Source organism: Kogia breviceps, chromosome 13 (assembly GCF_026419965.1).
Source record: "Kogia breviceps isolate mKogBre1 chromosome 13, mKogBre1 haplotype 1, whole genome shotgun sequence".
Classification (NCBI taxonomy): domain Eukaryota; kingdom Metazoa; phylum Chordata; class Mammalia; order Artiodactyla; family Physeteridae; genus Kogia; species Kogia breviceps.
The window spans coordinates 48,011,484-48,026,458 of NC_081322.1; the positions used below are offsets into that span (position 1 = coordinate 48,011,484).

Below are 14,975 nucleotides of genomic sequence, written 5' to 3' on the forward strand. Positions count from 1 at the left end.
GTGCTTCTGCACCATATGCTTTACTCCAGTATAATTTTCATTTAATTCTCAACAATTTTGTACTTACTGCCAGAGAGCCCAAGGAATATAGCTATCACCTCAAACTTAAGAACCAAACTTACAACCTTTGTCCCCAAACCTGCTTGCCCTGTGGGCTTCTCTTTCTGTCATATTAGTCTCAGTGTTCCAATCACTTCTGCACTCAACATCTCAATGTTTTTTTATTTTTTTCTCCTCTTGTCTTTCCCACTATAATTAACCGAAACCCGAGCCTGTTGATTTTCTTCTTGTGAACTTCCCCCTGTTTTTCTTTCCCTTTCCATTCCAGCCACCCCATTCCTAGCCCGCTTACTGCTCTTCTGAGGCAGATTCTCCTGCATTCTAGTTCCTGTATGAAACTTTTTCTAATATTTCTTTCATTATCTTCCTTCTCAAAAACCTCTGTGGGCCCCTATCGCCTACTGTATAAATCCCACAACTTCTTTTTTTTTTTTTTTTTTTTTTGCGGTACGCGGGCCTCTCACTGTTGTGGCCCCTCCCGTTGCGGAGCGCAGGCTCCGGACGCGCAGGCTCACGGGCCCAGCCGCTCCGCGGCATGTGGGATCCTCCCGGACCGGGGCACGAACCGGTGTCCCCTGCATCGGCAGGCGGACTCTCAACCACTGCGCCACCAGGGAAGCCAAATCCCACAACTTCTGCCTGGACTTCCAGGTTTCAGAGTAGTTTTATCTTAGCTGTCTATCTCCATTTCCCTCTGGTACTAACTCTTTTCTTCTATAGGTCAACTCCCCCAATGCAACCTCCCTGCTTGGAATCTTGTGAGAGTTCCTGCATAATGGGTGGGTCCTTGCCTGGAGCTTGATTGCTGATTTGGAATAGATTCTGCAGTTTTTCCCAACCCCTTATTTTAACTAGGCCCCCATGTCATTTGGGCTGCAAGCCTCAGGGCAAGAAGGAGGTAGAATAAAGGAAGACCCCAGATGAATCCTCTAGCAGGGACTAGCCTGGAGAAGGAAGAAGGCTGCCTTGGGCTTCAGATTCCCAGGATGCCCAAGTTGGGGCTTGTCCATAGGAGGCTTTGGGATGCCTTCTGTTAACCACCTCAGAGAGTTCCTTCTCCAACAGACTTCTACTTTCTCTCCCTCCGGTGAAGGGCAAAAATTCTGGCTTTGTTTCTTTGAAGCCTTAGTAACCACAGGCATTTTGTACTTTGTACTTTGCATGCAGTGTTTGCTGCTAACCTTGCAGCCCACCCAGTTGTGCATGCTGTTAGATGTTTGGGTGATTCACCTCTGGTCACTTTAATATACTGGAACAACTTGTTGGTCAGTTGATTAACTTGCCCGTTCAGAAAGTCTTAAGAGAATTCCTTGTTCTAGTGAAGTAGTGAGAATTCACTGAAATAGATTCTCTCTTGCCCTCTTTGGCTCTTTGTTTAAGCTCCTGCTATGGCAGGGGCACCTAGTGTTATAGTTATCTGAACATGGAACTCTCCCATTTCGCTCTGAGTCCTGAGCAGCTATTGCTGCTTTTATGTGTCTCCAACAATGCCATGTCTGGCAGGTGGCAAGCACCCAATACAGTTGATCCTTGACGCTCATGATACATCTTGAGTCTATCAGGAACTTCCACATCTGCGACTGTTACTAACTGAGATGTGAATGTCAGATGCTTGTTAGTCCCCAGTTGAATGACAGGCTCTTAAACAAAGTCCTCTCAGCATAAGCCTCAGATTCTACCAGGAGCATTTTGCATACGTGATCACATTGAATCAGGACAATAACCCCTGAAATGACTAGTAGTATTTTCTCGGTTGCACATTATTTCATGGCATTGGCTTGCTAGTAGACAAAACCACAAATGGCAAATCTGCGAATGCCAAGGGCCCACTGTGCAAGTGCGGATGGGTAGATGGATAGATGATTAGAAAAAGTAATTTGACAAATGATGTGTTTGCAAAGGGCTTACCGTGCTAATACATCAAACATTTTGATCAACAATGTTCAGAAGATTAAACTGAGAAAAAAGAGATGAAATAGCTGTAATAATAAATACTGTTGAATAATTCAATCCTTTTTTTTTTTTTTTTTTAAGCTTTTCCATCTCTCTCCATAGAAGGAGTAGAATACCTAAGATGAAGATTATACTGGACGTTTTCAGTCCTCAGTAAAAATTAATTTCACTTACTTTTTGTATTCTTCTTTCTTTAACAGGTGATGGCTGTGGGCACATAGTGACCTACAAGGACAGTGGCACCATGACATCTAAGAATTATCCAGGGACTTACCCCAATCACACTATTTGTGAAAAGACGATCACAGTACCGAAGGGGAAGACATTGATTCTGAGGTTGGGAGATTTGGATATTGAATCCCAGACCTGTGCTTCTGATTACCTTCTGTTCACTAGCTCTTCAGATCAATATGGTAAGAAAAGAGATCTAGGTTTCACTGAGCATGGGAAAATTTGAGATGCAGGGAGGAGGCACGTGGCCCACTCATCAGTGTTACAGCCGGAGAAGATCAGAAGAGGAGCTTGCTCTTTGTAGACTCTCAGGGTAGCTCACACGGATACACTTGTTTCATAAGCTGCACAAAGACATCTGAGGAGATAGTAGCCTTGCGTGGGTCTCAGGAGCTTAGTTAGAGTTTATATCTTGTCGGGAAGACATTGGAGATATATAGCATTTGGCTAAAACACCTACAGTTCATTCATTCGTGTGACAGATATTTATTGAACAGTGGTCATGTGTTCAAGTGCTCTGTGGAGGACTGGGTGGGATACAGCAGTGGAAAAACAAAGTTCCTCCTTTCATTGTGCTTATACTGGTAGAGGGCCAGGTGGAAAACAAACAAATACATCTATAATATGAGAGGCAGTGAGAAAGAAAAATAAGGAATAAGAAAAAAGTCATCCTAAGGTGATACCAAGTCTGATTCTGAGTGTGTTCAAATTGGATGGGCAGGAAGGCTTCTCCAATAAGAAGACATTTGAGCAGAGACCCAAATGGAGTGAGTGAAGGGACTGTACACATATGTCTGGGGTCAGTTTTCTGGGTAGGGGAAGGGCAAGTGCAAAGGACAGTTTTCAGAGTAACCTTTTGAAATTAAGCTTTTTGTGGTTTGGGGTGTGCTGTTAGCACACTGGTGTCTGAAATCACCATTAGCACTGACCCTACAGTTCTTAGCCCAAGGAAACAACTTGGGTTTCGTGGATTAGAAAACAAAGACAGAACTTGCATACAGATTCTTCTGAGATTAGAGATTTTTTGAAATTCTCTGTGTTACAACTCCAAAAATGATACAGGTTTTAAGCAAAACCCTGTCCTTCTGCTAGTTCTATAGGTAATTTCTCTCAGACACACAGCTTTCAAGGCTGTCTTTACCTTTGCATCCAGAGCTTCCTCCCTCCTCCCAGGGTGGACCTGAGACTGTTCAGAGGTCTAAACTTATCTAGCCCCCATGGAGGAAAAAACTTAAGATTTATTTATTTTTTAATCCCTGGGAATATTATCCATATTTTAATGTTGGTTGAATTACTCTGACAGAGTAAAGATGGTTGATTTCATATAATTAGTTGCAACTTTTTAACTCCAGTTTGACTCAAACGGGAAAAATGAGAATTCCAGGGATGCTTAAGGCCCCTGGGATCACTTACTGTTCTGTTAGCTCTGGTAATCGAATGTGTGGTAATGTATGGAGCCACTCTTCAGGGAATCCTTCATTAGCCAGGAAATTTCCTTCAGATTCAGAGGAGGGCATTGAGTGTCAGAGCTCCTGTGCAAAACACGAGGGAAAGTGCTGCAGGGCCAGAAACGGCTTTTCCACACTAGGCTCTGTGGGGAAGCATCTACTCTTCCAGAAGATGAGCAGTTAATTCCACCTGCTGACAGAGCAGCAGCGTAAATCATCTCTGTTGCTTTGGTTCTCTCTAAGCCTGGGGGCTGTGGTGAGAATTAGAAAGGGGAGCAAATCGTCCTGAAACAGGATTGGAGAATGGATGTGGCTTTCCCACACCAAGGCGTTTACTCCATTGTCTTTGATGTATATTCACAAGTACACAAAAAGGAGGAAAAGCCTGGGATTAACTACATTTTAAGAGCTGGGTTACAAGGTGATCGTGGTTGGCCTCAGGACACTCTAGTCCACTCTTCCAGCTTCTTGAATTTTGAAGATTTAGACTCTTCACTAGGAAGTGAGTAATGAATTGCAATTCATTTCAATAAAGCCCAGTAAATTCGTTTTTCTCTTTAAATTGTTTCCTACATAGTTATGTTTGTCATTTAAAAACGAAATATATACTCATTATAGAAATAAGCGTACTCATTGTATGTCAGGCACACGCTTGGCCTCACGTAGATTTTCTGGAATCCTTACATCCACCCTGCAAGGTAAATATTATTAACTCCTTTTTTACAAACAGGGAAACTGAGGCACGGTGAGTATTTTATTTTATTTTATTTTAGGAACGTGCTGAAGATCACAAAGCTAGTTAAGGGCTGAAAGGAAAATTTATATCTATGTCTTTGTGGCTCCAAAACATCTGTTTCTAGATGTCTGTTCCTCTCCCAGTACCAACACCCAAAGAAAAACTCAGTGTATTATCACTCTTCCCAGGTGGACCAGCCCAGTATTACATCATATAGCAATTTTGCCTAAAACACAGGTGTAGTTAATATTTTGGGTTGGGGATGTTCTTAAGATAAAATATTTAACGATGCTCAGAATTTCTTTCTTTTGAGGCTATGTAAAATATTCCCTGATCAGTCATGTTAAGGCAAATCCAGCAGACAAGAATAACAGAAATTAGCAATAAAAGGAATACATGGAAAGGAAATTAGAATATTTCAATCCTATAAGCATATTTTAAAAGAATTACATTCTAAATTTTCTTCTAGTCAGAACTACAGATTTTCTTTGTTAGGAAAATCTTTATTACATGTAGGCTGAAAAAGTTCTATCTCATCCTGAGTAAAATTAATGTGCCCTTAAAAAAAACAATTAAGTGGCTTAGGGCCAGGTATAGCATAGACACTCCTTAGCATGGTTCAAGGCTCGCTCGCTCACTCTCTTCCCCACCCACATTTCCAGCCACATCTTTTAAAAAAATTAATTTATTAATTAATTTATTTTTGGCTGCGTTGGGTCTTTGTTGATGCGCACAGGCTCTCTCTCGTTGCAGAGACCGGGGGCTACTCCTTGCTGCGGTGCGCGGGCTTCTCATTGCGGTGGCTTCTCTTGTTGCGGAGCACGGGCTCTAGGCATGCAGGCTCAGTAGTTGTGGCTCGTGGGCTCTAGAGCACAGACTCAGTAGTTGTGGTGCACGGACTTAGTTGCTCTGTGGCATGTGGGGTCTTCCTGGACCAGGGCTCGAACCTGTGTCCCCTGCATTGGCAGGTGGATTCTTAACCACTGCACCACCAGGGAGGTCCTCCAGCCACATCTCTGAGTCTCCGCATCTCTATGCCTTTTCCTAAACACATCACACAGTTTCATGTTCGGTACATTTGATGATGTTACTGTCCAGCAGCTCCAGTCGGTCCCTCGTCTGGACTCACATTGTTTTTCTAAGCCTTCGGTGGAGCACCAGTCTCAGGTTGAGATCATTATTTTAGCTTCTCTACCAGATAGGGGGGTTTCCTGAGGAAGGAATTGCATTTTATTCATCCTTCGCTTATCCTCTGTTGCTTAGCGTAGTCTTACACTGGCAGATGCTCAATCAGCGTTTAATGAGTCTGACTGCATGTAGCTTGATCTTGGCAAACTCTATATATTTAAAAATCTATAAGCTTATAAATTTGAGTCTTTTTTCACACTGTAGGAAGATTTACAGTAAGATTCCTCTATCAATAAATATCCCCTCCTCATTTGAAGAAAGACTTGATTTACCTAAAATTTTCGGACTCTACTTATCATATAGAAAAGACTATGAAACAGTAAAGAAGGTGCCTGCAGTGGAGCGTTCATCTGTGCCGTACACTGTGCTTTGGTGCTCCAGAGTTACTCACTTAACCCTCGGAATAGCCCTGTAAGAGGGGGCCTATTATTAGCCTCCACACATAAGGAAACTGAAGCTCAAAGAGGTCAAGTAACTTGCTTACAATCACTTAACTAGATCTGGGATTCAAGTCTGGGCATTTGACTCCAGGGACCCCACTTTCAAGCACCGTGCCATTCCCATTCAGGGTGACAAAAGCCATCTGATCCTGTGGCTTGTGCAGAAGAAGTGAGCTGTAGTTCTTGTTTGTTATTTGCTGAATGATGAACAAGAAATGGAGACCTCTGCAGGCCTTCCCCTAGGGGTCTGAGAACCAAATGGAGTTCTGAGAAGTCACTCACACGCAGAGTGCTAGTATGAATTCAAGGTTTAAAAAAATGCATCTTAGTCAAAAAATTAAGGGTGACATCATGGTCAGTGAACCTAATTGTAGTCAGTTAAATTAGCTGTGTTGTGCTAAATGATTTGCACTATAGAAAAGCCAGGAAGTTCCAGAATTGTTCTCTTATACTTCCTGTACTTCCACCTCCACCCCCAGTATTTTTTTAACCATTGTCAGTGACTTAGAAGTACAACGATATGAAGTCAACCGTTAATATTTATATGACACCAGGAACAAGAGAAATGGGAAAAGTAGGAAATAATACTAAGTGTTTTGACTCATAATTGCAGGAAGATTTCTGTGATAATATTTTAGAATGATACTTATTACAATATGCAATATCTGGCATATTACAGTAAGATATAATCATTATGCCTTGTCTGTTGATTTTTTAAAAAAATTCCAAATAGAGAAAAATGAAAGATTGGCAGCCTCTATTTTTTTTTTTTTTTTTTTTTGCGGTACGCGGGCCTCTCACTGTCGTGGCCTCTCCCGTTGCGGAGCGCAGGCTCCGGACGTGCAGGCTGAGCGGCCATGGCTCACGGGCCCAGCCACTCTGCGGCATGTGGCATCCTCCTGGACCGGGGCACAAAATTGGCAGGCGGACCCTCAACCACTGCGCCACCAGAGAAGCCCCCAGCCTCTATCTTATACATGGTTTATGTCTCACAGCCATATAATGGAGAATGCAAAAATCTTAGGACTTTTAATGATAAAGCAAAAGCCTTTGAAGAAGCTTATGGAAAGTTGTTTTGGGCCTCAAGCACCCCAGAGGTGCGTTCTCCTCTATGACTGAGGCTACTTTGGTGGAAATGCTTGAGAAGGACTGATTTTTGTTTGTTTCGCTTTATTTTGCCTTTTATGCCAAGGTAGAATACAGAAAGAATCATAAACTTATAAAAAAGCTTATATCAGCCAGAAAGTTCCATGCTAGATTGTCTCGTTAACATAACCATAATCCTCAAGGAGAAGGAGTATTGGCCTCCACCTCCTCCTTTTCCTCAAACACTTTCCCAGAGATGCACCGTGATTCATTTCAGCAAATTGCCATCTTTTGTTGGGAGAGAAGTAATGGCCTAGGTAGGTTCTGCTGTGAAAGCGCTTCTTGACCTGAGTCTCTAGCCCCAAGTAAAGCCACACCTTTGTCTAGGAATCAGCCTGGCTCATTTATCATCTGTCACTGATTTTTGTCTGGGAACCAGAGACCAAAACTCTCCAGGGATACCACTTACATTCTTACGTGACTATGGTTTTAATGACACAGTCCAGGAATATCCCTTTTTTATGCTAATTTCCCTCCTTTTCAAAGAAAATGGCCCTGAAAATTCTGTAATTTTGTACAGTGACCTATTGCAATTAGCAAGCAAGGACAAACCCTGCCATTTGACTGCATAGAAAAAAAAAAAATAACAAGAGGAAAATGGACACAAGTCCAGTGGTGTTTGCAGCTTCAACCTTTCTGGAGACTGTTTTATCAGCACGCCTCTGCACCCAGATCTGGGCCGTGCCAGGTACCACTTTCCTGGCAGCTGGCTGATGGTGTGCCGAGTGGTTGGCTCTGCCAGTGGCTCTCCCAGGGAGAGTCTCTTCATCTCTTTGGCATGTTCTTATCTGCCATGAGAAATTAAATGTGTGCTTAAGATGGTGCTCGTAAGGCTAATGACGGTTTTTAGGAGTTTTCTGTTGTTGTTCAATTTGATTTATGACAGATCTGTCAAGACTTAGTTTTTTGTTTGCTCTCTGTTTTTCACCACTGGTTATGGAGAGGGATAGGTAGGTCTCTTTGATTTCTTTTAACAGCATGCATAGCATTTTTTAAACACATCTTTCTCACAGATGAAACAATAACTTAGTGTCATCAGTTTCCAGATCAAAAGCATAGACCCATCTGTAATGACTTGGAACAGTTACTAAACAAAATATTACCTTGTAATGTCTGGAGACTTAGGCAGACAGGCCATGGAGAATGCAGCAGGAGGATAAATTGCTGCACAGATTGTCAGATTGCCAGAGAATCCAGAGGACTGGCTCCAGGCAGGCAGTTCATTCTTCCTTGTAGGACAGTTTGCTTTCATTCACACGTGGGAAGTTAAAGGGTTTCCCTTCTCAGCTGCTCGTGGAACAGGGGATGTGTTGAGAGGAACTAGCCTACTGTGCTCAAAGCAGGCAGCTCCTAGGGTTCCTGGCCCTTTATTCCTTTTGTCCAAGGAATCAGTCCATTGTCTGCTAGCTCTTGGTCTCATGTCTGGTGCCAAATGCCACATGCCATTCCATTTGGTATCATTGATGGCTTTTCCCACAATCCAGGGTGACTCAACTGCATTCCACAAAAGGTAGAGGATTTATTTTTTTGATTTTTCTGTCTACTTGATGAACTGCCTTTCTGCTGTCTCCCAATCTGGTGGGAATTTGAGACTACAAAGATGGAACCTGCTTCCCAGACAAGGATAGAGGTGAGGAGGAAGGTCATTGTTAGACAGCAAGTCCAAGTTCTATGAAACACAGCATGGCCAGTTGTGAAGCAAACATCTACGCAGACTGTGAGTCTTACTTTTAGGCCTGCGAGAGGTCTTAACCACTCAAGAAGGTTTGGTGTTCAGTCTGACTGTGAATTGAAACAGGTTTGCCAATCTAGGAACACCGCACAGGGTGGCAAATAGAACCATGGTCAAAGCTAGAAGTCACCTCTGAGCTCTTATTTGGGTTTCCAATGGCATTGTGCATGTTCAAATACAGGTGTAGATCCTTTTAAAAAATTGGGACAGAGAGTACTAACAGTAAATATATCTTTGGGGCAGGTGTGGGTGGTGAAAGGCTTTCATAAGAAAAGATATCATCCTCCAGGGAGTCTGCTGAAAACTGAGAGCATTGCTTAGGACAGACTCCTTTCATGGTTTCCCATTAATTATTTTTCCCTCTCACTGCCAGTCACATTTTTCTATTTTCATCTCTTTTTCCCTTTTAATTCTAGGAATGCAGTTATTAACCTCTAGTCTGTGAAAAGGAATCTATCTGTCAGACCTTCAGACAGGCAATAATTTGGGTGTTTTGCCAAAGGTGATACTGCAGCCAACCCTCGGCTTCAGTTCCCCACCCTGGGCTACAGCTGCCTCCTGCTGTTGTGATGGCTGCGCCCTGATGAACCTGTCAAATAACTGTTAATGATGGCATTTGTGTATACAGGGCATACTCTGTCCCTGCCTGGGTTTAGTTACGTTTTTGCAGCACATCAATGAAAACGTGAGAGGGATGGTGCCTGTGGGGTAACGGTGATTAAAGTGTGTGTGTGTTTCCATTTTCTTTCTTTGAACTTCTTCCAGAAATGTTTACCTACCGTGCCTACCAAGACTTTGGGAGGATGCAACCAAATTAGAGGTTTACTATATTTATGTGGTTTTGATCTAGGAAATTGTATGTATTGTACAACAACTTAGTGTAATGGCATACGCTCTTATCTATTTGTGTAAAATATTTATAATTTTGCAACCTTTCCTTTCAACTGTTCCATAAAAATCTTTAAAAAAAATTCCAGTTATTCAACCCCGAGAAAGAAGAGCATTCTGTCATTTGCAACAACATGGATGGACCTTGAGCACATTATCTTAAGTGAGATAAGCCAGGCAGAGAAAGACAAGTACTGTTATGATCTCCACTTACATATGGAATCTAAAAAAGACAAGTTGGTAAAAACAAAGAATGAAATGGTGGTCACGAGGGGATGGAGGGTGGGAGAATAGGACACATGTTGTTTAAGTGTACAAACTTGCAACGAGTAACAAATAAGCCCTAGAGATTTAGTGCACAGTATAGTGAATATAGACAACAATATTGTATTATAATCATCAAACAAGAGACTAGAACTTAATTATTCCAACCCCTAAGAAGAAATGATAATTATGTAATGTGATAGAGGTGCTAATTATCCCTACAATGACAATCATATTAAAATATATAAATGTATCAAATTAACATGTTGTATACCTTACATTATAGTGTTATATGTCAGATATATTTCAACTATAAAAATTTCAAACAAGTTCTCGCTTATTATCAATTTAGACTTTTCCTCACTGTTTTTGTTAGAACTCATTGGAATGCAAATAGAAGTTTAAGGAGAGATTGGTGCGGTATCGTCATCATGATTTGGAGAAGAGTATATATGTTGTTACTTCTTCTTGGAAAAAATAAATATGATTAGAAAAATATTCTGATTTACTAATAGCAACAAGTTACTAGTTATTTCATCTTTGTTCTTAAGCTTGCAAAGTAAGTATCTCACTTACCTGTGCAAAGAACAAATGAATTTGAAACTTATTTAAAACAAACTGAGACTCAGTTGCATAAGTCAAGCACAGTAATCTGACTCACTTTAATTTTGCAAAAATGCTTATCATTCTACTTTATTATACGAAAATGAATTTAGTATTACTTGCCTATCTTCCGTGCTTGTGAGCACTCTTAAAGATCAAAAAATCCATATATGTACCACACTAATGATTTTCTTTTCCTTTCTTGCTTTTCTACACTTTTCTTGCTTACTTCTTCATGCTAGTTTGTAATGACAGGATTAAATATTTTATGTATCTTTATAATCATGTTTGGCTTTTAAAAACCAGCTGTTGCAAATAGAAGAACATTTAACTTCATTTTGATTCAAACAATATTTGGAAAGCTGTCACACGTACAAGGTGTTTGAGATAGTGACAGATATAGAAAAGTCCCTAACCCCATGGAACATTGTCTGAAAGGAAAACGGGCATTATTTGTTTGTTTCAATGTATTTATTTATTTATTTAACGGATACTTCACACTTTATATCCTAGGTACCATTCTAAATAATTTGCAGGTATTAACTCATGTAAGTAATTGTATATGATGAGTGTTTCTAAAGAGAGAGACGATCCTTTTTATTTGGATTTCATTATAATTTAATAATAGGCAACAACTGAGATCTGGGGCATGTAAACACACAGCATTTCTCTCATTTTATCACATCTTCAGAACGTGACACCTGAACAGGACAGAAGAGAAATTCTATCCCTTATATCAGGAAAGGAAGACTGAGTTGGGTTCACGATCTTCTGCATCTTTTAGCAGTTTGCTCCCTGTGTTGGCTTTGGCTGGTGTGACTAGTTGTACTCACATTGACTCGGAGTGATCTTTTTCTTCCCTTAACCTGATGTGGCCATTGTTGTTCCATTGACTCTTTGTATACTCTTCTATTTTGGGAGAAGTTGATGAAGAATACCTCTGTTCAAAATTGGCTTGCTAACCCCTATTTTTAGAGAAATTATCCTGTCTTGCATACTTGACTTTCAAGATGACAGTTTACAAATTAAACTTCAACTTGAGTATTCTTAGGAAGGTCTTTTTTTTTTTGTAAGCTCCAAATCTAATTTTGTCTTTTTTTTAAAAAAATTAATTTATTATTTATTTTTGGCTGTGTTGGGTCTTCGTTTCTGTGCGAGGGTTTTCTCTAGCTGCGGCAAGCGGGGACCACACTTCACTGTGATGCGCGGGCCTCTCACTATCGCGGCCTCTCCCGTTGCGGAGCCCAGGCTCCAGACGCGCAGGCTCAGTAGTTGTGGCCCACGGGCCTAGTTGCTCCACTGCATGTGAGATCTTCCCAGACCAGGGCTCGAACCCGTGTCCCCTGCATTGGCAGGCAGATTCTCAACCACTGCGCCACCAGGGAAGCCCTAATTTTGACTTTTGAAAGTTCATAGAGCTTTCTATTGCTTTTCAAGCAACGTATTCTAGAAACAATGTTATACTCTTAATTGTATAATTTACACTGTGGTATTTCAAAAGGCTTTAGAAATTATTCTGCTTTCTTATAAACTTCATTTTACAATCAAAATAAATTATATGAGTTAACCAGAAGTTGCTGTTAAGAGTGGTAAAGAAGAGAAGAGAAAGAGAAATGTGCAAATTTCATGAGAATAAGATTTTTACTCTGTATTGGACAGTCTTTTAATTCTAGAACTTTCTTTTTCTTTCCACTTTTAAAAAAATTGAAGTATAGTTGATTTACAGTGTTGTGTTAGTTTCAGGTGTACAGCAAAATGGTTTAGTTATATATATATTTTTCAGATTCTTTTCCCTTATAGGTTATTATAAAATATTGAGTATAGTTCCCTGTGCTGTACAGTAGTGGAACTTCCTTGGAAAAAGGGAATTTGTGAGTTTCTTTGAGCAAATTTAGGAGAATATCATTTTTGTGATAACATTTTCTTTACTACCTGTCTTAGTCTCTCCAGGCTGCTATAACAAAATATCACAGACCAGGTAACTTATGAACAACAGACATTTATTTCTTACAGTCTGGAGGCTGGGAAGTTCAAGATCATGGTGCTGGCAGATACAGTGTAGTGGATGGTGAGAGCCCCCTTCCTGGTTCATAGCCATCTCCCTGTGTCTGCACATGCTGGAGGGGGCAAGCAAGCTCACTGGGGCCTCCTTTATAAAGGCACTCATCCCATTCATGAGGGCTCTGCCCTTGTGAAACTAAGCGCCTCCCAAAGGCCCCACCTCCTAATACTGTCACATTGGGCATTAGGATTTTAACATATGAATTTGGTTGGGACACAAGCATTTAGACCATACTTTAAGCAAATTTAGGAGGTCCCTAGAATATCACTTTTGTGATAACATTTTCTTAACTAAATATATTTGATTTTTGTTTGTTAGTCACCTTCTTATAAAAATCGAACGTATCTCTTGTGTTGTTCACAATTAACTAGTTCCAAGCTATTGCTTATCTGGAATCGGCCACTTCCCCCATCTTGTTTCTCTGTATAATCAAATTTATAATCAGTCACTAATTCTTAGTCTCAGTATGAAGCAAAATTTCAGTTGGGTAAAGATTATAATCTTATGTGTATGTGTTGTCTGGTAAATATGACATTTAAGGGAAAAAAATGTATATACCAATTCTTTGTACTGGTCTAAATTTTGAAATGAGCTACAAGTGTGCTTTGTTTTTAGGTCCGTATTGTGGAAGCATGACTGTGCCCAAAGAACTTTTGCTGAACACCAGTGAAGTAACTGTTCGCTTTGAGAGTGGATCCCACATTTCTGGGCGGGGTTTTTTGCTAACCTATGCCAGCAGCGACCATCCAGGTATAGCAGAAGGACCAACATAAATCTGTAAACCTTTTTCTGTCTTAGAATTCCTCTTGCTAGTCACCATCTGCAGACAGAACTGTGACCTCAGATCCAGAATTAAGATGTGAGGGAAGAGAGGAATGCAGTGTCTTTGTAAGTAGTTAGGTCTGAACTGAATACTTTCATAGCCCATGTTAGATTGATCCGCTGACTTATGAGGGAGAGGGTTGATCTCATTTTCCTAGAAATCATGGACTGTGTATCTCTGGGGCTACCCTCCTGACCCTCCTAAGGTCTGGCTATTCTCTGGAGCTCTCCACCAACCCCTTTGTTAGCTTAGGGGACACCCCCCACTCCATACACACCAGGGCACCACCATGGGAGCATGCGAGTATGAGGAGGAAGTCACTGTCACCAAGTGCCCTACCCATCCAGCTAGCGCATGAGCAGGAGAGAAGGGGAGCATGAATGTTGATGGGAAAGGAAAGTGTGGCCTCCCATCCAGGCCTCGAACTCCAGAGTAATTTCCATGCAGCCCAGGGTCTGCCAGGGCCACAGAGGTGCCGAGAGTTTGTGCTGTCAGGCCCCTCCTGCAGAAATACTCTGGGAAGAGGGTACCCCATTCATTTCTCACTCAGCCAATCAGATCTGAGCAACATCCTAGCAGGCCCCTGCATGGCCGGTGTTCAGCATATGTTTCTCCCTAAGAACTGCTGAAATGATTAAGGAAAGAAAGAACTTCTGCAGCAAATGTGGAATATTTTGGAAACTATGCTAGGTCCATCTAAAAGCACCAAAATCCACAGTATCTTAGTTTCCATTGCTGAGTATTAGTTCAGTTCTATAAATTGCTCCAGAGAGCACGCTGCTTTTAAGTCCTTGGTCCTCATTGATCAAAGCTGATAGGCTCCTGGGCGTCCCTGGTGGCGCAGTGGTTGGGAGTCCGCCTGCCGATGCAGGGGACGCGGGTTCGTGCCCCGGTCCGGGAAGATCCCACATGCCGCGGAGCGGCTGGGCCCGTGAGCCATGGCCGCTGAGCCTGCGCGTCCGGAGCCTGTGCTCCGCAACGGGAGAGGCCACAACAGTGAGAGGCCCGCGCACCGCAAAAAAATAAAAATAAAAAAGCTGATAGGCTCTTTGTGTTCTCACTAAACACCTGGCCCTGTGCTCGCTCGATTGCCACTAGCTAAATTGTTAAATTAAGATGTTCCTGAACCTTCTCTGTGAACCACATTGGACTCTTGAAATTGTTTTCCTCCTGCCAGGGGAGGCTATACACATGACCTTTGTAGGTATGTAGTGAATAGTAACTAACCAGTGTTGGGTTTTTCGTTGGAAATAGATTCTGTTGTCATTCACTGGATAAATACTGAAGAACCATCAATGATAGTAGAAAAGAAAAATGAAGGGAACTGATGAAATCCTGGGGATAGTGTGTCATTTTTAATTTATTTTTAAACAGAAAAGTTCAGATAACTAGATAATGAAT

General features: G+C 41.5%; 1 protein-coding gene across 3 annotated transcripts in view; it reads left to right on the forward strand.

Annotated features, from left to right (window-relative positions):
* Positions 1-14,975, forward strand: part of DCBLD1 (discoidin, CUB and LCCL domain containing 1) — a 98,785-nt gene that overhangs the window by 20,659 nt on the left and 63,151 nt on the right. For 2 of the 3 annotated variants that reach the window (XM_067011715.1, XM_059083999.2), the window contains exons 2-3: positions 2,214-2,426; positions 13,367-13,501. In XM_067011715.1, the coding sequence (XP_066867816.1) occupies positions 2,214-2,426; positions 13,367-13,501 (348 nt within the window). Of the gene's footprint in view, positions 1-780; positions 840-2,213; positions 2,427-13,366; positions 13,502-14,975 lie in introns of all 3 variants that reach the window. The other variant, XM_067011714.1, reaches the window with a different exon arrangement.